At 41.5% G+C, this 22,290-nt stretch overlaps 1 protein-coding gene and 1 non-coding gene across 3 annotated transcripts in view; both read left to right on the top strand.

Annotated features, from left to right (window-relative positions):
- The window catches only part of Tmod3 (tropomodulin 3), a 60,388-nt gene that overhangs the window by 16,025 nt on the left and 22,073 nt on the right, over positions 1 to 22,290 (top strand). For both annotated transcript variants that reach the window (XM_055598654.1, XM_055598662.1), the window contains 2 exons: positions 11,878 to 12,048; positions 15,905 to 16,061. In XM_055598654.1, the coding sequence (XP_055454629.1) occupies positions 11,923 to 12,048; positions 15,905 to 16,061 (283 nt within the window). In that variant the 5' untranslated portion in view covers positions 11,878 to 11,922. The remainder of the gene's footprint in view (positions 1 to 11,877; positions 12,049 to 15,904; positions 16,062 to 22,290) is intronic.
- Positions 21,716 to 21,847, top strand: LOC129670344 (small nucleolar RNA SNORA17). The gene has a single exon (XR_008719176.1). It is a non-coding gene; the product is annotated as a small nucleolar RNA SNORA17 (small nucleolar RNA).

The following is a 22,290-nucleotide window of genomic DNA, read 5'->3' as shown; positions in this document are numbered from 1 at the left end:
GAGTCATAGCTATAGTTTTGCTTTAGGAGAAAATGCAAAAAAAAGCAAAATAAAACAAAGTTCAAATTAATCCCTCTATTATGCACTTGGAACAGTTAGCCATTTTATTGCTGGCTGAGCCCTGTGTGGCTTTGTTTGTAGGATAAGTGGTAGAAGGCTTTTTAAGTTAATCAGAGATAAAAAGAATATAACAGTGGGCACTGGCACCGAGCATGGCACGGGCATGCCCGTTTTGGCATTCATCTGGTTCTCAGGGCAGCTTCTCCTCTCACCTTGCTTCTCATCTGTTGCCATGACTCTAGCAAGAAGACTGGAGGGGTTACTGGGAGGCGGGAGCCGGTTTGCAGTGAGCCACAACAGGAGGTGTATTACTCACATGGGAGCCCCAAAGTCTCTCAGGTTCACACTGAAAGATTGCTTTTGAAGTGGTCTGAGTAACCTGTTCAAGAGGTCTGGCTGCTTTCTGCTACACCGTGGCCCTTGCCCTCTGTAACCTACATCTATTTACGTCTCTTTGTTCTGGCCCTAACAGGTTTTGCTGGGCTGCCTCATAGCTTTAGACTTTGCTCTTTTCCCCTGTGCTTCTGGTATCTGCAAATCAGTTTTAACAACTCACCTTGGGATGTGGCAGTGGGAGATCATGCTGGGTTATGCGTTTTTGTTTCCTAATTTAATTTTTGGTTTGTTTTTTTAAGTTTGTGTGTTGGAGGAGGCACACACATGCATGTGGGATTAGAAGGCAACTTTGAGTAGTTGGTTTTCTTCTACCATGTGAGAATCAATCTCAGGTAATCAGCTTTGGAGGCATGTGTCACCCATCCTGCTGGCTTCCTTTTCTATGTGCTTGTTCGTTTGGTTTTGGTTTTTCGAGACAGGCTTCTTGTGTAGCCTTGGCAGTCCTTGACTCACTTTGTAGACAGGCTTATCTGAAACTCACAGCAATCCTCCTGCCTCTGCCTTCTTGAGTGCTGGATTAAGGGCATGTGCCACCACACCTGGCCTCCCTTTAGTTTTTTAAATAGCTTCCTATTTTAAAAAGATGTAGGGAGCTTCAGGCTAGCCGGAGGGTACGTAGTGATACCCTGACTCAAACAGAAGTCCTCCCAAAAGTATGCACACTTTTTTTTTTGGCGGGGGGGGATGGTGATTTGAGGGGTTGAGACAGGGTTTCTCTGTCCTAGCCTTACTTTGTAAACCAGGCTGGCCTCAAACTCACAGAGATCATCTGCCTCTGCCTCCCTGAGTGCTGGGATTACAAAGGTATGCCACTGTGCCTGACGCAGTGTGTCCAGTTTTTTTTTTTTTTTTTTTTTTTTTTTTTTTTTTTAATCTTTGCCCTTAGGAGGCAGAGGAAGGCAGATCTCTGTCAGGGCTAGCCTGACATACATAGCAAGTTCTAGACAGGCTAGGAATATATAGTATCAAAAATTAAAAATAAAATAGTGTATAAATACCCTAAAATTACTGCCATGTAAAGTTAATATTTCACTAATTTTGATAATTGTGTATTAAAACTTTAGAGGGATTAGTTACAATTTCGGAGTTAATTATATTTGCTGCTGTTTAGTCCTTAGTGTGTGTCTTGATTTATTCCAGGTGTTAAGGATAGCAGAGTTCTTTCCTGGCTGTAGTTAGAGTTCAGTGGCAGAAGAATCGGTGAGTATATTATACAATGCCTGATGATACAGAGGGAAGGACATACAGCAAAAGAAGACATAACTGTGGGGGACTTGTGTGGGTTGCAGTTCTGTAAGAAGTAATCATAAGCAGTTCTCAGCAATCAGTTAACATTTAAGAGAGAACAGATCATTAGCGGCCTAAGTGTAGAGTATTCCAGGTACAGGAACATCTAGGTGCAGAGGCATGAAGGCAGAAGAGTGTCTGGTTTGTGAGAGGAAGGATGATAAGATCGGAATTGGTGGCACTTTGTGAGTTTAGAGGTGAAGGTTAGAGATGAACGGAGGCTTAGAGTATCTTTTCAGTCCCTATGGACTCCTGTAAGACCATTGATACAATTCGATATCATAAGCAGTGCAAATTAATGCAGTTAGTTATGTTCACACAAAAACAACATGAATATTCATAGCCACTTTATTTATAATAGTCAAAAGGTGGAATTAGGTGCTGGAGGTATGGCTTAATGGTAGGGTACTTTTATAGCATGCATGAAGCCCTGTGTTTGATTTCCAGAATTCCCCCTACCACGCATAAAAAAACACCAGAAATAAACAAATACAGTTGTTTTAGATGATTATAACATCTGAATATTAGTGGCACATATATAACATTACTATGAACTATAGCAGAGAATAAGCTACTAATGAAGTAACTTGATAAATTCCTAGAGATTTATATTTGATGACACAAGCTAATCTCAAAAGTAGTCATGATTCAACTTCTTGTTGCTGTTTTGAAACAGTCTGTGTAACCTTGGCTGCTCTGGAATGCTGGGATTCCAGGCAAGAGGCACTACAACTAGCTGAATATAACATCTTGCAAAGGAACAGGTCAGATCCACAGTTGCTGGGTGTGAGAAAGGCAGGTGGGTGTGGCTGTGGCTACATGAGGAATCCTGTGTGTTGTGACTTCATCTCTACAGTGGTGGTAGATGAATTTGTGCTGGTGAAAAACTAGACTGTGACACAAACACATATATAGTACTGCATGTAAAACTAGGGAAATGGAGTAAGATAAATGGTATGTGTCAAAGTCAATGTGATGCTGTGGTTTTGCAAAATGTTACCGATGGAAACCGGACACAGTGTGAAAGAAATCCCTCTATGGTATTTCTTTTTTCTTTGTGTGATTCTATATCTCAGTAAAGGGCTTAAATATCACATTATGTACTGCGTTTACACAATTATAATAGTCATTTTACAATTAGAATTAGACTGAGAAGATGTCTCAGTGGGTAAAGCACTGAGTTAGAATCCTCAACTCATGTAAAATCAGGCATGGCAGCAAAACTGTGACCTCAGCACTGTTTCCCTGAGATGGGAGACGGAGACAAGAAAGCCCCAGAAGCTTTTGAGGCAGCTAGCCTCATCCATGGTATCAATAAAGTTACTCGAACAAGGACTAACATCTGAGATTGTCCTCTAAGCTCCACACATGTACATCTGTACACACACACACACACACACACACACACACACACACACATACACACACATTCACACAAAGATTAAGAGGAAACCCTTCCATTAAAAAGACAATGACTGGTATTTTATAGAATGTAAAGTATGGCATTATTGCAGGACCTGGCTCCATAGGAAGCTATTGCAGTAGTCCAGGCCAGACCTAGTAACTGAGACCATCTTGTACATAATGTTAGATTTGTGGTTTGGATATGCAATGTGAGAGAAGGCAAAGTTAACTTCAAGATTTTGTGGCCAGTGCAACTAAGAATGAAGTTGCCATTTACTGTTATAAGCAAGATGGCAAGGGGCAGGGAGAAAACTATTTATATGGGTTCTGTATATTTATTTATGTTTTGTTTTGTTTCAAGCCAGGGTCTCTTTGTACACAGAACTCACTCTGTAGACCAGGCTGGCCTCGAACTCTCCCTGCCTCTTCCACCCAAATGCTGGGATTAAAGCACCCAGCACCGCCTAGTGGGTTCTTGTGTATTTATGTTTAGGATTACTATGAACCACCCAGGTAAAGATTTAACGTGGGTAGTTATGTTTCAGGTACGGAGTTAAGAAGAGAGGTCCAGATTGAAGCTAAAATTCAAGAGTGGTCAATGTATGAAATTCATCAGGAGATAGGCGATCACAGGGAAGAAGAATGGTAACTGTCTATAGTTTGCCCAATCCTGTTGTAGGTAGAAATAGGAAACTGCATAGAGGTTTAACCAAAGAACAGCATGATCACATGTGTGCAAAGAGAACAACAGATAGAAGAGTCTGGAAACTCCAAGCCTGCCTTAAAGAAATGGTGATGAAATGGAGTTAACAGCTCGTATGTTGAGAGTCTGTATCTCTGGATCATGTAACTCCACAGTTGCTTTTATAGCATTAGCTATGTTAAAACCTTCCTCTATAAACATAGAAGCTGGAAGAATATAAGTTGATATGGGCTAGGTGCAGTAATGTATTCACACTTACATAGGTAAATTTTTTGTTTGTTTGTGGAAGGGATACATGTGCCATGGCAGAAATCAAAGAGCAACTTTCTGGTGTCAATTATTTCCTCCCACCTGTGGGTCCTGGGGATCAAACTCAGGTCCTCAGGCTTAATGTCATTGTCTTTACTCACTGAGTCATCGTATCAGACCAAACTTAGGTGATTTATTAACCCTCTTTAAAAGGAAAAAAATATATGCTAGTGCTCATCGATGATTTTTATAAAACTGAATTGCTATTCATGGGCCAGCATTAGAGGCTGAGATAGAATTTTTTGAGTTCAAGGCCAGCTTGAACTATTTTAATTTTTTATTATTTATTTACTTTATATCCCGATCGCAGCTACTCCTCCCTCCTCTCCTCCCAGTCTCTTCCTCTCACCTCACCCCAATTTCCCCTTCTCCTCACAAAAGAGTCCCTTCCATGGATATCGGCCCTGTCCTAGCATATCAAGTTGTATGATACTAGATGCATCTTCTCCTATGTGGCTGGACAAGGCTGCCTAGTTAGAGGAAAGGGATTCAAAGGCAGGCAATGTAGTTAGAGACAGCCCCTGCTCCTACTTTAGGAGTCCCACATGAAGACAGGGCTGCATCACTGTTACATGTGTGTAGAGGGCCTAGGTCCATCCCATGCATGCTCTCTGGTTGGTGGTTCACTCTCTATGAGCTCCAATGGGCCCAGGCTAGTTGATTCTGTAAGGTTTTCTGTTGTTTGTTTGTTTGTTTTTGTGGTGTCCTTGACCCCTCTGGCTCCTTCAATCCTTTCTCCCCCTCTTCCACAGGATTTCCCAAGCTCCACTTACTCTTTGGCTGTGGGTCTCTCCATCAGTTTCCATCAGTGGCTGGGTCTTTGATGACAATTATGCTAGGCTCCTCTCTGGTTGTCCCTGGTGCCGGCAGGCCTCTAGAATGCAGGCAGAGTTGTGGCCAATACCCTATTTTTAAACCAAAGAAAACAGTTCCACCACTAACAACAACAGCAGAACTGTTTATTATGTTTATTATGGGACCTTGTCACGAGGGGCACAATTAACTATAGATAAGGGTATGAACAGTTTACCCATGAAAGCAAGAGTAGATTATGTGAATACAGGTACAACTAAATTAGATTGTGATTGTGTGAGAATGGAGCTTTGGAAATTTCTAGGAATGTTATGTTCAGTGAGGCCCTAGAGAATGTACAGGGCTTCACTTGAGGAAGCAGATGTGGTTTAAGAATGTATTTGACGTGGAGGAAGAGCACTGTAAGTCGGGGTGCAGAAGGCCTAGCGCTCGGGTCCGGTTTAGAGCCAGAGCTCCTGTGATAGCGAACAGCTGGAGATGACGCTGAAAGCCAGCTAACCCGGTGTGTGTAAACTATATTTTGTACTTTTCTCAGAGTTGGCAGCTTTCATTCTGCGAAGGCTAATAGTAAATGCTTTAGGCTCTGCGGAACCTTTGTAGTTACTCAGGTCTCCATTAAAGCACATGAACAGAGCTAGACAATACATCCATGAATAATGTAACTCGGTTCCAATTTGCATTTATAAAAACAGGCAGAAGGCCAAATTCAAGTCACTGCTGTAGAACACAAAAACATACTCTTACCTAGTTATGCTTCGGTACCCATTACCCATCCTTTCATGCACACGTTTCTCCTGTAGAAATTTCTCAGCGTCTATGAAATTAACTTTCTCTCTCTCTTTTTTTTTTTTTTTTTAAGGGTTTCTCTGTGTAGCTTTGACTGTTCTGGACTCACTTTGTAGACCAGGCTGGCTTCGAACACACAGAAATCCACCTGCCTCTACCTCCCAGAGTGCTAGAATCATAGGCGTGCGCCACCATGCCCAGATGTGAAATGAACTTCTTTGAGAACATACAGTATTTGACTTTCTCTTCTTGGCTTATTGAACTAAATATAAATGTCCTTTAGTCCAGGCTGCTGCACATGTCCACCATATTGGTTTTACCTCATCATCATTCGGAATTTGTTCTCTTTTCCAATAAAGTGTCCTCAAAGGACAGGCAGGAGACAGCATTGTCATCCTCAGAACAGAAGCAAAGGAAAGCTGCTTTCAGAGCAGCTTCGGAACTGCTGTCCCGCACACCGTCAGCATACAGATAATCCTCAGAAAGGAGAGCTGAGGAGAAATGTTCAGTCAAGACAGGAATCTAGGAGTGGGAACACAGGGTGAAAGAAAGAGTGCAGATGTGAGTTTTGAGCAAGGTTACGTAGCATGAACACTAGTTGTTGACACTTTGTTGAAGCAGAATTGAAGTTTCCAGAAAAGTTGACTGGATTAACTGAAAATTCTTTCATCTTGGCAAAAATTCCAGAATCTGGATCTCAAGGAAATGGCTTCTCCATTGTTTTGGAAAGGAAACACAAGCTGAAGCCATAGAAACATGTTCCCCTATGACACATAAAAAGTAGTAAGAGTTAATAGAACACAGCTACAAACCCTGCCATCTACAACAGTATCATTCCTGCATGATTCACTGATGCAGTCATGGTACAGACGTTGTGAGAATAATCATCTACTATCTGGTTGGATGTAAGGCCACTCCATGAGATGGATGGCCGTGCTTGACACGGCTTGTGTAGCTAAGAACCAGAGACTAGATAGGCCGTGGGCCTAGGGAAAACCAAGTACTATTGTTTTGCTAAAGGAACACAGCAATAAAATGACTCCTAATGACATTATGCTATACTCCTATATCTTAGTTAGGGCTACTACTACTGTGATGAAACACCATGACCAAAAGCAGTTTGGAGAGGATAGGATTTATTTGGCATACATTTCCATATCACTTTTCATCACTGCATGAAGTCAGCACAGGAACTCAAGCAGGGCAGGAACCTGGAGTGGGCTGGGTCCTCCCCCATCCATCACTAATTAAGAAAATGCCCGACAGCTGGATCTAATGAAGGTATTTTCTCAATTGAGATTCCCCTTTTTCAGATGACTCTAGCCTTTGTCAAGGTGACATGAAACTAGCCAGCGTACCCTGGATCAGTGCTTGTTCAGCCATCATCAGAGAAGCTACCTCCTACAGTAGATGGAAACTAATACAAAGATCTGTAACTGGACAGTGTGCAAAGGGGGAGAGACTTTAGAACACTCAGTCCTACCTGTCTTCATTTCATCCCTCCCACCAGGGCTCAGGGAGCTCTGCAGAAGAGGAGGCTGAAAGGTTGTAAAAGCCAGAGGGGGTGGATGGCACCAAGGAAACAGTATCTTCCAGACACAACAAAACTGACTCACAGATGAACTCACAGAGACGGTGGCAGCAGCCACAGGGCCTGCCAGGTTCCAGACAGAAGATACCAGAGCTTAGAGGGAGAAGTAGTATGATCTCCCATTCCTAACTAATAAGAAGCTATCTCCAGTTAACAACCACTTGCAATGAAAAAACAAAACAAAACAAAACAGTTTTCTACAATGGAGTCTCACTGGGTATATAAACCACACTTGAGGGCAGGCCGCATGCCAAGCAGAAGATGGCCAACACAAAATTAACTCAGTGTTGTTTTTTTTTTTTTCCTTCGGTAATTTTTGGGTTTTGTTTGTTTGTTTGTTTGTTTGTTTGTAGTTTTTTTTTGTTTGATTGGTTTGGTTTTGGGTTGTTTGTCTCATGCTGCTTTGTTTGGGCTTTTTTATTTTTAATCTTACTGGTCTTTGGCTTGTATGTAATGTTATGATTTCTAATTTAATGTTTATATGGTTTTTGTATGTGTTTCTTGTGCTTTTTATCTTTTTATTATCATTATTCTAGTTTGTTTGCTTTTTTATGTGCTCATTTGTTTGCTAGAGAGAGAAAGAAGATGTGGAGTTGGGTGGGTGGAGAGGATCTGGGAGAAGATGGGGAGGGAAAACTGATCAGAATAAAAAAGAAAATGAAGGAGTTGTTAAATTTAACATGATAGCAAAGATTAATGTCTAGAATAAATTAAAAAAGTGAAGTGGCTGAGAAGGTAAAGTGCCTGCCAGTCTCAGTGCAAAGATCTGGGCTCAGAGTCCTAGAACACACATAAGTAAAGAGCTGGGCATGGTGGTGAGAGCCTGCAAATATCCTCCTACCCCACACTGCTTGGGAGTGGAATCCCTGGAGAAGCTCGTTGGCCAGCCAGTGTAGCCGAATCGTTGAACTTCAGTAGCGTTCAGGAGCTTTTTGAGACTCTCCTAGAAAATCGAGATGGAGAGATCAAGAAAACACACTGCACATCGACCTTTGGCCTTGACCTGCATGTGCTTGCATGCCTGCACACAGGGCTGCATCCACACCAACAAGCACACGTTGCCACACACACACAAGGTGATGTGTTTGGTTAAAACGAGCCCTAGGTCATCTAAAGAAAGAGGAATGCCATTGGTAAATGAACATGTTAAACAGTGCATAACCTTGCCATAATTTAACACAGTGCACATGAAACTCACGGTGAATACCATTTCACATATGCCAGAATGTCAAAAATTAAAACTCTGATAATACCAAAAATTGGGAGGAGTAACATGAATTGCCACGTATGGAATCTTTTAGAAATGTAAATTGGCACAGTTACTTTGAACATAGTTTGTCATTACCTAATAAAGTTGAGCATAAGAATTCCATTCCTAGGTTTGAGCTAAAGAGGAGTTGTACATCTGTACCAGGAAATAAAGAGGTTATTTGCCATAGCAAAGATATAGAGAGGAAAGACTGCTAGGAGCTTAAGTGTTCGTAAGATGGACCAGTATGTTGACATGAAATTGGAATAAGTATAACTAACCATCACCTCGGAGCAATGCTAAACCAGACTAGGAAGTCAATTTTAGGAAGACTTATTTATATAAGGTGTAATAAAAGTGTAAAACAAGAACTGTTGGGGATTTGTACATGCAAACTCTAGAGAGCAAGAGAGTCATTGACAGTTCAGTAGACCGGCTTCTTCTGGGGAAAGATGGAACTGAGGTGACTGAGGTGCTTAGTGTGCTTGCGGGCATTCATTTTATTCTTGAAGAGCGTGAACCTTAGCTTTTCCTCCGGGACAAGTAAAGTAGTGAACTAGAGTGAACTGTTTGTATGTGACGTTCTCCGGGTCTGTAGACTCGGGTGGCGGGTGACATGACACTCCGCACCAAGCCCTCACTTCTTCTTGTGCATAAGAATGTTTTAACAGGGTGATTTTGAATTTCTGGATCATTTTGGGATACTTTAGGGAATTAAGAGAGAGAACGGTTAAAATAATCATAGTCTTTATATGTGTAAATTTTTATAGAAACAATTATGGGCTGAGAAATTGTCTTTACTATATATTATTTTTAATAGGTGATATTAATGCACACTTAAAAATGTTTATTGGGTATCCAAACATTGAAAAATAGTAAAAGCTAAATTATTAGCTGTGTTTGCGTGTGTATGTGCGTATAACACTGGAAATTGAACCTAGGGTCTCACACACAGCCAGTATACTATCACACTATCACTGAGGCACATCTCTAGTCTTCCGTGTGTGTGCGTGTGCGTGTGTGTGTGTGTGTGTGTGTGTGTGTGTGTGTGTGTGTGTTTAAACCTATGAGATAATCTCACTAAGTTGTCTGGCTTGCTTTGAACACATCCTGTTAGTCCACCAAGTAGGCCTTCAACTCTTATCCACTGTGTGAGCCTCCTCAATGGCGGACGTTACAGGCTTGTACCGACAGTCCCAGCTAACAAAATTATTCTTTATAGATACTTATAAACCCTTATCAATCTGTCACCCTTAGCTGTCTCAGATAGTCCTGTTAATGGTATTTTTGTGAAGGGAATGTGAAAGTTCTGGGAACTTAACAGAAATGCAAATTATGGGTGCTCACCGGCCCCATGCTTCTACTTGATTAGTCAGTCAAGAAATCGGGGCTGGGCTCTGGAATCTGATCTAGACAAGGGTGGCTGCTTTCTCATACACTCAAGCTAGAGAACTTGAAGAGAGATCTCTGTAACTCAATGTTAGGGCATTTGTGTAGCATTCACAGGCCCTGGGCAGACTGTTAAAAAATAAATGAAACAAAACAGTGACCCTAAAGTTGGAAGTACAAAGTGGGTGTTGCTTAATGCTAATCTGCTTTAAAAAAAAAATAAAAATAAAATAAAAATAAAAAACAATCCATGGCACACACCTATATCTCCGCATATGGGGGGCTAAAGCAGGAGGGTGTCCCACTTGTGCTCCATGAAAAGGAAAAGAAAAAAAAAAGGTCCAGAATAAGTGCTAGCCCAGAGAGTTGCCATTAAACAAGTGAACGCCAAGCCTGTCTCGGCAGGTACACGAAACACCTGCAATGGAACATCTGCAGAAATGAATTCTGCCCATCTGCTTATCATCAGACCAAACTGGTTGCTAGTAAAATTAGTGGCTGTCAGGCTCTTGGGGTGAACCTTACTTTCTATACGTGAGACGAAAAGTTCTTTAATGAGTTTGCAGTTAAAACATTAAGCTGGGGACTCCTAGAAGAAAACATAGCAAAGAATTCAGATTAGATCCTGACGAACTGTTTCACCGCTAAGAAAACCTTAGGCTAATCATTAATCCTAGCGCCATCTCTTATCCCCACATGAATGTTTTATGTACTTGATTGCCTGCGCCTCATTTTTGTCGTGTCAAGTTTTCAGTGTTCTCTCCTATAGAGTAGTCCTGTTGTATGTGAGGGGTAGCTGCTGCAGCTAACCTTATTGTTAGTGTAAGCCACACTGAAAATGAGGAGCCTTCCCTGTAGTCAGGCCTTCTTGGCCATCCATCCTACCAACTACTAGGTGACACGTCCCCGTGTCCTTTAAGAATTTTAATGATATATGTCCAGAATGCCTTTTTGTTTTTGTTATTGTTGTTTAAAAAAATATTTTCAGCTGGATATAGTAGCATACACGTCTGTTTCTAGCATTCAGGAGGCCAAGGCAGAGGGCTCATCTTGAATGCAAGGCTAAGTTGGTCCATGGAGTTAGTTTCTGATTAGCCTGAGCAATATTGTGATACCTTGTCTTTGAAAAAATAAAGAAAACAAAACTTAAGTAAACAACCTAATAATAGCAAAATAACATTTTCCTTTTAAAATATGTCTTTCAGAGATTCCCTTGTTCTTATTTTACGTGTACCTGTAAGTTCCTGCATGTGTGTATGTTCTCTAGCTCATGTGTGCCAGTACTCTTGGAGGCCAGAAGAGTGTCAGATCCTCTGGACTGAGTGAAAGGCAATTTTGAACACTCCATGTGGATGCTGGAAACTGACCACAAACCCTTTGCAAGAAGTATTCTTAACTGCTGAGCCATCTCTCCAGCTCCTAAAATAATCCTTTTGAAAAAACATTTTTAAAAATTTTCCCAGAGGCAAGGGACTACTCCTTCCTGTGAGACACACATTGCTATGTTCTTATGTTGACATTGTTATCAGACTGCTCTCCTAAATAGTTTGTAGTAAAACAAATGTTCTCCATTACAATAATTTGACATCACTAATAGAAATTTATTTTGCCAAAAAAGTTTATTTTTATTTTGCCACTAAAATTCAGTCATCAAAAATGCTACATTCTGTCAAGTAACTGTTTTAACAATTTTCATCTTCACTTTCTTTTTCCCACTTGATTATTTTTCTACAAAGACAAAACGGTGAAGGCATGAATGATCTGTAGGTAAGAGCAGCATATGATCTACTCGAAAACCTTTGATAAGTGGACACAGCATTTCCCTTTTCCTGGTAACAGATGCAAACAGATAAGACTTATTTTTTAAAATGGTTCTCTTTCTCTCCATAGGGCTAAGAAGTGGTGGAAATCGCGTGGCTTCCTACACTGCAAGCCATGGCCCTGCCATTCCGGAAGGACTTAGGGGAGTATAAGGACCTGGATGAGGATGAGCTCCTTGGCAACCTGTCAGAAACAGAGCTGAAACAGCTCGAAACTGTCCTGGATGATCTGGACCCTGAGGTTGGTGCTGACCCAAGAAGAGAACGTGGTAGCCTCTCAGACTGTTGAACTCAGTAGCTGCCTTTTGCCAGCTTGCCTTCTCATGGCTTTTCCCTGTACCCTTCATCTTCTTTCCATCCAAATGAACTGGCATTTTGCTTCTTCTCTAAGTCCCTACACCTACCTCCACATCTTATGACACAGACATTCTAAACTATCATTAAACATCTACACAATTTTTTTTCCTCCACTACAAACTTTCCTTTGTGCAATTGAAAGCAGTAATAGCTAATTAACTCTTTAATTTATAGCTAATCTATTTCTCTTCAGAGTTTCTATACCAGGCTGGCACCGATATACTGTGCCTTTAGAGTGTTATTAATAGTCTAAATTTAATTATAACAGTACTTGAGGGAGGCTGGCCAAATGGTATAAATTATTAGCATCGGTAGAACAGATCTAAGGGGCAGATCTGAATACAGATATTTCTTAACAATGGTCTGTCTATGTCTCTGATAAACCCATCCTAAGTTGCAAATATTAGGCACTGAAATGCATTTAATACACCTAGCCTAGATAGCTTTGCCTGGCCTACCTTAAATGTGCTCAGAACACTTAAATAAGCCTACTTTTGAACAAAGTCATCTAGTGTAGAGCCTAGTTTGTAATGAAGTATTGAATACCTCTTGTAAGTTGTGTGCTGTACTGAAAATGAGAACAAAAATGGTTGTGTAGGTGTGCTTTTACAGCATCTTATTGAACCATTGTTAAGTCGAGGACAGTGTAGATGTATACTTGTCTTAATTTGCCAAGTGGTTGTTACTTGTCTCATAGGCTATACAAGGCGCATGCAGAACCCTTTAACCTTTGCAATGTGACTTGAGGAGCAGATAGCAGGGAAGACTCTCAAAGTAGTGGTTGTTTGCAAAGCTTTACCATGTTTCTTAAAAACCCACTTTTTGTTTTATATACCTTTAAGAATTGAGGTGTTGTGAGCTTTTAGGGAGAGGAAAGGTATGAGAAGTAAATTCAGGGCCTCAAGCATGCTAAAAATGTGCTTTATAAAATTATTCTTGTTACTAGGTGATATGTCTATGCCATAGGTCAAGTCCTTTGACCATAATTACTATTACAAGGAAAACTTTCCATACCTAAGTCTGACGGATTACTCAAGATAACAGAGCTGTCAACAGTATTTTTGGCAGTCAGTCAATGAGACCAATTTACAATTTAAATCAAATGGTTTAAGAACTAGAAAGAATGTAAGAGACTGTCTAGCCTGGGGTTTTCGACCTGGGCAATGACTGTTGTGAGGGGCTATCCTGGGCATTACGGAATGTTTAATAGTACCTTGCCTCTGTAGATGTCAGGCTGTGAAAATCCAAGGAGAGAAAACATTTTGCAGTGGACATTTTGTACACATTGTCAACATCCACATGGCCATGCCTGTGTCAGCAACACACATTCACTCAAAACCGCACTCACTAGAACTCCTATACTCCCTACACTCAGGCTTCTGCCCTACACTGAGCTCCATTCCCCAGCTCTAGAATCTTTATTCGGTAAATGTGTAGGGGACAACCTGCAGTTCTTAGTCAGTGTACTACACTTAGGAAATGCAAGAGTGAACAAAACAAATGTCATGTTACGTCAGGCTGTAGGAATGGGGAAAACTAGGCTGAATCAGATAATAAAAGTGTGCCCAAAAAATGATGAGTGCTGCAGACTGTAACACTGATGAACAAGACAGCATTTATCAGTTCCCTGGGGGCAGGGCTGGAGTCTTAAGAATGAGTAACTAGAAAGGATGGACAGGATGGTCCAGGGAAGTGATCTCCGTGTTTCACATATTTAAAGGTCTTGTGGTTGAAGGAAGTGTATGGCAAGAACAAGGAACGAAGTAATCCAGTGTATTTAGAATGGAGATGTGAATCAGGGTTTTTGGTTTTGGTTTTGTTTTTAAAGACAAGATCTCCTAGAACTTCTGCTCGGATGTGGCCCGTGGTAGCTCAGTAACCAAGTAGTTTTCCAAAGTAAGGGGAACACGGACTATTTCTAACAGGATCTCAAGGGCAGGCTGTTTGATACCCCCCCCCCAGGGGAGGAGCAGTCTGTTAGGCCACAGAGGAGGACTTTGCAGCCAGCCCTGAAGATACCTGATAAAACAGGGTCAAATGAAAGGGGAGGAGGTCCTCCCCTATCAGTGGACTTGGAAAGGGGCAGGGAGGAGACCAGGGAGGGAGTGTGGGGTTGGGGAGGGAATGAGGGAGCGGGATACAGCTGGGACACAGAGTTAACAAATTGTAACTAAAAAGAAAAATAAAATTAAAAAAAAAAAAAAAAAAAAAAGACAAGATCTCTCTAACCCAGGCTGTCCTGGCTGTGAACTTCCGATCCTCCTGCTCCACCACCACATGCTGAGATATCGGGCGTGCACTCCCATGTCAGTTGAGACTGACTCAACAAGCAGGATGGTGCACACTTTGTCGTGTCACCCGGTTATTCCTGGCCTTAATACAAATTCAGAATCCTGACTTCAGGGACGACTTCAACCATTCTTCCCTTTCTAGTCAGTCCGTGCACTCACGGCTGTGCTGTGTGTGCACCAGGGGACCCGGCTCTTCTGTATCTCAGGGTGCTGTGGGGCATGCATAACAAATGCAGTACTTGTTACCAGCATGCGCCGATGCTCATGGGTAAACGTGCACACATACACAGGGAACGGTTTTGTACTAGATTTCAATCAAATAGTCTTGAGGTTGTACTGTTCATGTTTTTATTTTGGTAAAGACTGTGATCAGATGGAAGTCATTATGAAAGGATAACATAGAGTAGTTTGCAATTCTTTTGTGATAGAAATTGTTTATGTACGCATTTACTGGTCAGTCATTAAGCATTAAGAAAGTTGTTGTTATTTGGACATTAAACTTAGTATCCTTCTGCTTTAGCTTCCTGAGTTCTTAACAGTCCTTGGAGAAAAATGAAAACATCAACTCAAGTGTAGATATCAGCATAAATTTAAAAACCATCCCTGGAAAAATAATAATTTGTGGATACTTAAAAATTAAAGGGTGTCGCTAAACCAAATGACTCATTCCTATAATCCCAGTACTTGGAAGGATTCAGCAAGAAGGATCATGCCAAGTTGGTGGCCAGCATGGTCTACATTGTAAGTTCCAAGCCAGACATGGTGATATATCAAGAGCCTGATAAAAAAAAAAAAAAAAAATCTCAAAATGCTAATGGATGTTTCCTGCTAGTGGGATACTATCTGAAGAAAATGTGTAGGTGCCTATTTTTAATAATAATGTGAGTTCTACCTACTTAAAAAAATAAACTAGCTGCTGGGCAGTGGTGACACATCTTTTAATCCCAACACTCAGGAGACAGAGGCAGGTGAATCTCTTTTGAGTTCGAGGCCAGCCTGGTCTATATAGTGAGTTTCAGGACAGCTAGAGCTACACAGAGAAACCCTGGCTCAAGAACAAAAAAGACTTGTGGGTCCATAAGATGGCTCAGCAGTAACAGCAGTTACCAGTAAGTAACTGTGCACCTTAACATTTTGACCTATGTAAGATCCCAATGGAAGGAGGGAACCAACTCCCAATAGTTGTCTTCTGATCTCTACATTCATGCCATGGCACAGGCATTCCCCCACACCCAAAATCAGGAAATCAGTGTTTAAATTAGAAAAAAAAAAGCAACTTTTTGTAATACATCTCATATGACTATCCTAAAATCCAGCAAGGAGATGTTCACTGCCTGTATCACGCTAGTTTCTTTATCTTTCTTACATGGAAAATTCATAGAAGCATGTAGTGTTGCCATTCTTGGTGGTTTGGTCATCATAAAATGGCTGACTCATTCTCTTTGGCAGAATGCCCTTCTGCCTGCAGGGTTCCGCCAGAAGAACCAGACATCCAAGTCTGCCACGGGACCCTTTGATAGAGAGCGTCTCCTTTCTTACCTAGAGAAGGAAGCATTGGAGCACAAAGACCGGGAAGACTACGTGCCCTACACTGGAGAGAAAAAAGGTAAGGCCAGAAGTGTAAGTTGTCATTCAGCGGCTTCGGGTTGTTTTTATAATGGATGCCCACGAGAAAACTGTTTTTAGACGTACATAGTCAGCGGCCTTTAAAGGTGCAGTGCTGGTGACCCGAAAGTTTGCTAGGTAGTTTAGACACTTCAGTTATATGTTTATCAACTTATCCAGTGAGGTTTTTTTCCAAATCATTCATTAGTGAAGTTTTATTACACAGAGACTTTGTACAGTACTTCACACTGCACATTGTTGAAGCAAATTTAAAGTCCACCAGTTTATTATAGAGTGCAAGTGACAGCAAAGCAGTGTTCTCTCCGAGCTCTTCAAAGTGACAGTCCATAAAATAATTGATACTCTTTGAAGGCACCCTTCCTTAGTTGTCTTCATTAATACACATAGTTTTGCTTGCCAATGTTTTCTATCATGAGTTGGAAGAAATTTTTCTAATCTTAACTCTTTAATATTATAGTATCTAATTCATTCATTCACTTACATTTGAGCACTGCTTTATCTTCCTTAATCAGTAAATAAGAACAAACAACACATGAAGTGAAGACGTGCCTTAGATTGAACTTTACTTTCTAGAGTGAAAAAGTTGACTAGCTCAAGTTACAGCTCAAGAAGTAGCCGATAACACCAGTAACTTAGAAGTAGGAAGTGAGCTACTTCAAGAAACGGGAAAGCGGAGAACTGCAGACAGATAGATTTTTCCTTTAAAGCACCTCTAGCTAGAAAATCCTCCAAGATTGCTCAGCTTGTGTGCAGACTATATTATAGAAGTTACAGTGAAGGCTGGAGAGACAGTTCTGTGGTTAAAAGCATTTCCTGCTGTTCCAGACGACTTGTGTTCAGTTCCCAGCACCTGTGTTGTACAGCTCACAGCTGCCTGAGGCTCCAGCCCCAAAGGCTCCAGCACCCTCTTCTGGTCTCCGAGGGCATCTACACTCGATTGTGCATACCCCCCCATACTCATAATTAAAAAAAAAAAAAAAATCTTATAGAGGTAAAATCAGAGTACATAAAAGAGCCAAATGTATGAACATATAGGGTACAGTTATGTATATTAATTTGAGGATTTCCCTTTAAAAAGGTGTGTATGTGCTTGTATCTGTGTATGTTTTATGCACCCGTGTGTAAGGGTTCCAGTGAGGCCAGAGGAAGGGGTCGGGTAGCTGCAGTTGTGCGCTGCTCAGTACAGGTGCTGAGACTTGGGTCCTTTGGAAGAGCAGAAAGTGTTCCTAACCACTGCAACCATGTCTTGAACTTGCTTTTTTCTTATTCCACATTCACTCGTGTTTTCTGTCTCTGTGTGGATATGGGTGCACGAGTACATGTACATGTGGAGGTCAAGAGCATCTTGAGGAGTGGGTTCTCTTTCCGCTTGTGGATCCCAGGAATTAAGCTCAGGTCGCTAGACTTGGTGGAAAGCCTCTCTCCAGCCCATGAAAGCTATTTTTAAAATTACTCACCATCCTTCTAAGACAACTTTGAAGTCACCTAATAGGGAAGAATTGTAGCAGTGAGGCTTCTTATTGCTTTTTAGTTTTTGTTTTGTTGTTTGTTTTTTCACTAGGTGGGTGTCCTCAGTTATTCAAACATTATTTTGCTTAATGAATTTATAGGTGTGTACTAGTTGGCTTTACCTGCCCCAGTACTGGAGACCCAACCTCTGGCATATTTGCTTGTCAGTGTGATCCCTAGTAACCTCCCTCGGGAGGCCTCACCTAATTACCCACCCCGCCCTTAAGGCTTTAGTTACCTCAACACCTGTGTGCTGCGGGTGACATTTATACACCTCCAGGGCCAATCTTAAGTCTGCCTCTCCTTCCATTCCATTCTCCTGTAGGGCAATGCATCTCAGTTATCATCCACACTTGAGGTTAGGACAAAGAACAGGACCTACTTGAACAAGGAGCACTCGGCCATGGTCACTCCCAGACCTAGGCTTCGGCATACCGTCTGCTCTGGACTGCAAGAAGAGCCTGTGGTTGTGCTAGTCCAGACTGGCCTAGAACTAGCTGAAGTTGATCTAACACCCTTGTGATCCTCCTGCTTTAGCAGCCCGGAGTGCTGGGATTGCAGGAATGAGCCAACATGCCTAAGAATTTTGTATAAGTGCATTCTTTTTCTTGCAATGCTGGAGTTAAGCCCAAAACCTTGTGCATGATAAACAAAACATTTCTACCACGGAGCTACATCCCAACTCTTTAAGTGTATTTTTCATAGGCAGACCCACAGCATTCATCAGTTCATCTAACCTTTAGGAAAACTGTCATGATAGGAAATAATTTTGGCAGAAATTACTCCAGATGGCTTCTTTATAATTCTAAAAGTTTAAAAATTAAAATTATAAGTGTATATTTCCTTCACTTGTAGATATTACATTAAAATGTGAAAAAGACATGGGCTTTTTGCCTCTTTAAACTTTTGCAAATAGTAGTGGACATATATATAGCTCAGTTTTAAGAAACCCTGGGTTCACTCTCCAACACCGTGTAAACTGGGTGTGGTGGTGCAGTTTATAATCCTGGCACTGAGAAGAGGAAGCAAGAAGCCAGCCTGGGCTACATGGAACACACTCTCTCTCTCTCTCTTTCACACACACACACACACACACCACAAATAAATAAGTAAATTACAAAATAGGCAGCTGGGCATAGTCAAAGACAAGGATGAAGAAGAGTATTTAGCTAATCCTTTCTAAAAATCATGGGCATGCACAGTGCTGACTATGGCCAATCATTTCCTGTCATACTTCTGAATATCATCAGTGGTTTGTCTCAGTTAAATAAGGCACAGAGCTGTACCTGTGTATGAATTTGTCATGTGGAGAAATTGTGTGCTCAGCCTTTAGTACTTCTTACTGTCTTTCATGTTGCTTTGCTGTGAATTCTTCACCCTTTTGGTCATGCCATGCTTCATTGTTATCTGGACTGTTTGTTTTTTTTTCTGTCCATTATTTCAATACCATGACTGCAGTCTATTTGTTGCAGATAGGTGTGTTTCACTGGATTCTGTTTGAGCTGCTTACTCACCAGAGATGGGCCCCTCCCATCCCTTGGGAGGCACTCCTGTTTTTCCTACTAGTCCTTGGGGCGGAGACCTCTGTACTTTATTATTCCTGTCTGTTTTTCTTTCCAGCTCTGAGAATGTAATATTCTCTTGACTTCCTTCCCAAGAATCCCATATATTCCACCTTGCTTCCTAAAGGTGAACTAACTGGGTTGTCTTAAATGAATGGCTTCTTTGTTTTGTGTTTTGGTTTGGTTTGGTTTGGTGTTTTGTGTGTATGTGTGTGATTTGTTTTTTCAAGACAGGGTTTCTCTGTGTAGCCTTGGCTAAACTGGACTCATTTTGTAGACCAGGCTGGCCAGAGATCCACCTGCCTCTGCCTCTTGAGTGCTGAGATTACAGGTGTGTACCACTGTGCCCAGCTAGAGAATGGCTTCTTAAATACTTTTCAACTCACTGTAGTTGCCTCAGCTTTCTGGGAAACTCATTGTATTCTCCATTATTATAAAAAAGGCTTCCCACATCTTGTTGAGTATATGACTTCTTTGCTGAACAGTTGATTCTTGAGTAAATCAGAAAGATCATGTTTAGATGCCTTTACATCAGCAGGATCTAGGGTTTTGGTGGTGTCTGAAGTTCCATAGCAAGGGCTTAAATTCCTTTTATTACTTCTTTTGTTGCATTTGAGGGTAGGACTGTATCATCTCATACTTGTCCCAGAGATCATTTTTTCTAGTGTAGTAATTTTTTTTTTAATTAGCTACAGTGTAAAAAAAGTTTCAATTTTAAAAGTTCAGTCTTGCATTTTGTCAAATAAAGAAATTAAAGTCAGTCAAATAAAATATTGGCTACTAAAGAATACAGTAAGTAGATGTTTTCTTAGACATTGTGTTTTTCAAAAAAATACATGTATTGAAAGTTATCTCAAGAGCTACAGAGATGGGCTCAGTGGTTAAGAGCACTGGCTGCTCTTGGGTTCACAACCATGTATAACTCTACTCCCAGGGGATCTGATGCCCCCCTATGCCTTCCACAGGTGTTGCACACACATAACACATACATGCAGGCAAAACATTCATGCTTTATGTCCAGGATTTAAATTTTTTTAATTTAAAATTTTTAAATTTCAGTTTTCTTAAATTATGTGTATCTGTGTGTCAGTGTGCACATGAGTGCAGGTGTCCTAGGAGACCAGATTTGGGGACATTGAAAATTAGTGTAGTGCTCTTTGTGGTGGCCCATGCCCTCAATCCCCGCACTTAGGAGGCAGAGGCAAATGTTGGGAGTTCTAGGCCAGGTAGGGCAACATGGTGAGACCATGTCTCAAAAATGAAGTAATTGATTAAAATGACGTTCTGTTTACTACAAATCAATTCCTCCATAATATAAAGTTTATAGCCTAGTGTGGTCGTGCACGCCTTTAATCCCAGCAGGCAGGAGGCAGAGGCAGATGGATCTCTGACTTCAAGACCAACCTGGTCTGCAAAGTGAGTTCCAGGATAGCCAAGGTGACAGAGAGAAACCCTTTCTCAAAAAATAAAACAAATTATATACACACACACATATATATGTATATATGTATATGGAATATACATATATGAGAGAGGCAGAACTATATATATGAGAACAATAATCATGACTTGTAAAAATCGTGCAAGAATTAATATGATCATAATACCATAAGAACACTGATATACTTGAACAGCTTTGGATAAAAAATAGTATATCCACCCTCTCTAGTATCTGTCTGCTAAAGCCTAGCATTTCTTCACTCTGTGAGACATTTACGGCATAAATCAGAAGTAGCTAGTATAAAGGAAAGGTATTAAATCAGTCAGTGTCTCATAGTTATTGAGATTTAAAGTATTATTAAGATGCAAATTAATACACATATTTAGAAGGACTTTTTTTTTTGTTTTGTTTTAAGAAATGGCTTCAGCTGTTTCCTATTATTTTTTTCTCAGAAAACATCTGATTTTGACCAAGAAGCGCAAACATACCATTTCTCAGTTTGTCTCAGTTTGTCTCAAAAACTGAACACACACAGTACATACCCTCCTGTACTGACAAATGAACCCACCACAGGCCAGGCTTGACCACTGAGCTTGACTCAATAAAGTTATCCCCCCCTCCTTTTTTTTTGGCCACATTTGTGTTTTAGAAAGCCACATATAAATTTGTCAAAAAAAATGCACATCTTAGGGTTTTGTTTTAATTTGTTTGCTGGCATTTAGTCACTTATATGTATGCATGAGTAGTGTATGACACAGTTAAGAGGACAACCCAAGGGAGATGGGTTTCTCCTTCTCTGTGGGTCCTAAGGATCAAACCATGTCTGCAGGCTCATCTAGAACTTTCATCCACTAAGACATCTCACTGCCCCCCAACCCCTTAGTTTGGGGGGGGGAAGCTTTATTTTCGGCTGGAGAGGTGGCTCAGCAGTTAATTGTTTGCCACTTTTGTAGAGATCCAGCACACACAACTCATAGCTGCCCATTCCTCCAGCTCCAGGGTATATGATGCCCTCTCCTGGTCTCTGAGGGCACTTGCATTCAGATACACATTGCCACAAGTTCGCACACACATGGGCAAGCTCACATACCTCTAGAGTGTGTAATTAAAAAAACACTTTGCATTGCCTCTAGAGGCGTTGCGGGTGTGGCTGCTGTGTCACACGTGCGTCAGTGGGAGGCAGAGAGGAGAGAGAGGCCGTGTCTACACAGTGTTCTGACCTGTGAACATCTGAATGATTAATAGCCTAACACTCCCTGAAAAAAGTGAGCCTGAGATGACCACCAGTCCAGCACCAGGCTCCCAAGATGGTGAGCATGCCACAGACTAGAAGAGCCCCACCTGGGACCATGGGCCCTGGGCGGGAGTGAGCCCCAGACAGATGACCCTTGCAAAGGGCCACTGGGTAGGCCAGGTGAGGAGCGAGCCTGAAATGACCAACAGACTGGCGTTCACCCTTACAACTTCGATGTGAGCAGCTGGTGATGCCACTTGGGACCGTGGTGGGGGTCTTGGGCTATGCTGTTTCTGGAAACCATGCCTGGGTATGTGGTCCTGCAGCAAGAGGGGTCTGTTACCAACAAAGGTCAGGTGGACATCCCTGGTCTGGGCTGCCACACTGAGGGCATGTTGATGTCTGAGGGCTGTGCACAACTGGCCTACCCCTCACCTGAGCATCAAGAGCGATCTGGCCCTGG

The sequence above is a fragment of the Psammomys obesus genome, unplaced genomic scaffold (assembly GCF_907164565.1).
Source record: "Psammomys obesus unplaced genomic scaffold, mPsaObe1.curated_primary_1811, whole genome shotgun sequence".
Lineage (NCBI taxonomy): Eukaryota > Metazoa > Chordata > Mammalia > Rodentia > Muridae > Psammomys > Psammomys obesus.
Note: the sequence above shows the minus strand (reverse complement) of the source record. Positions and strands in the feature narration are given on the sequence as shown.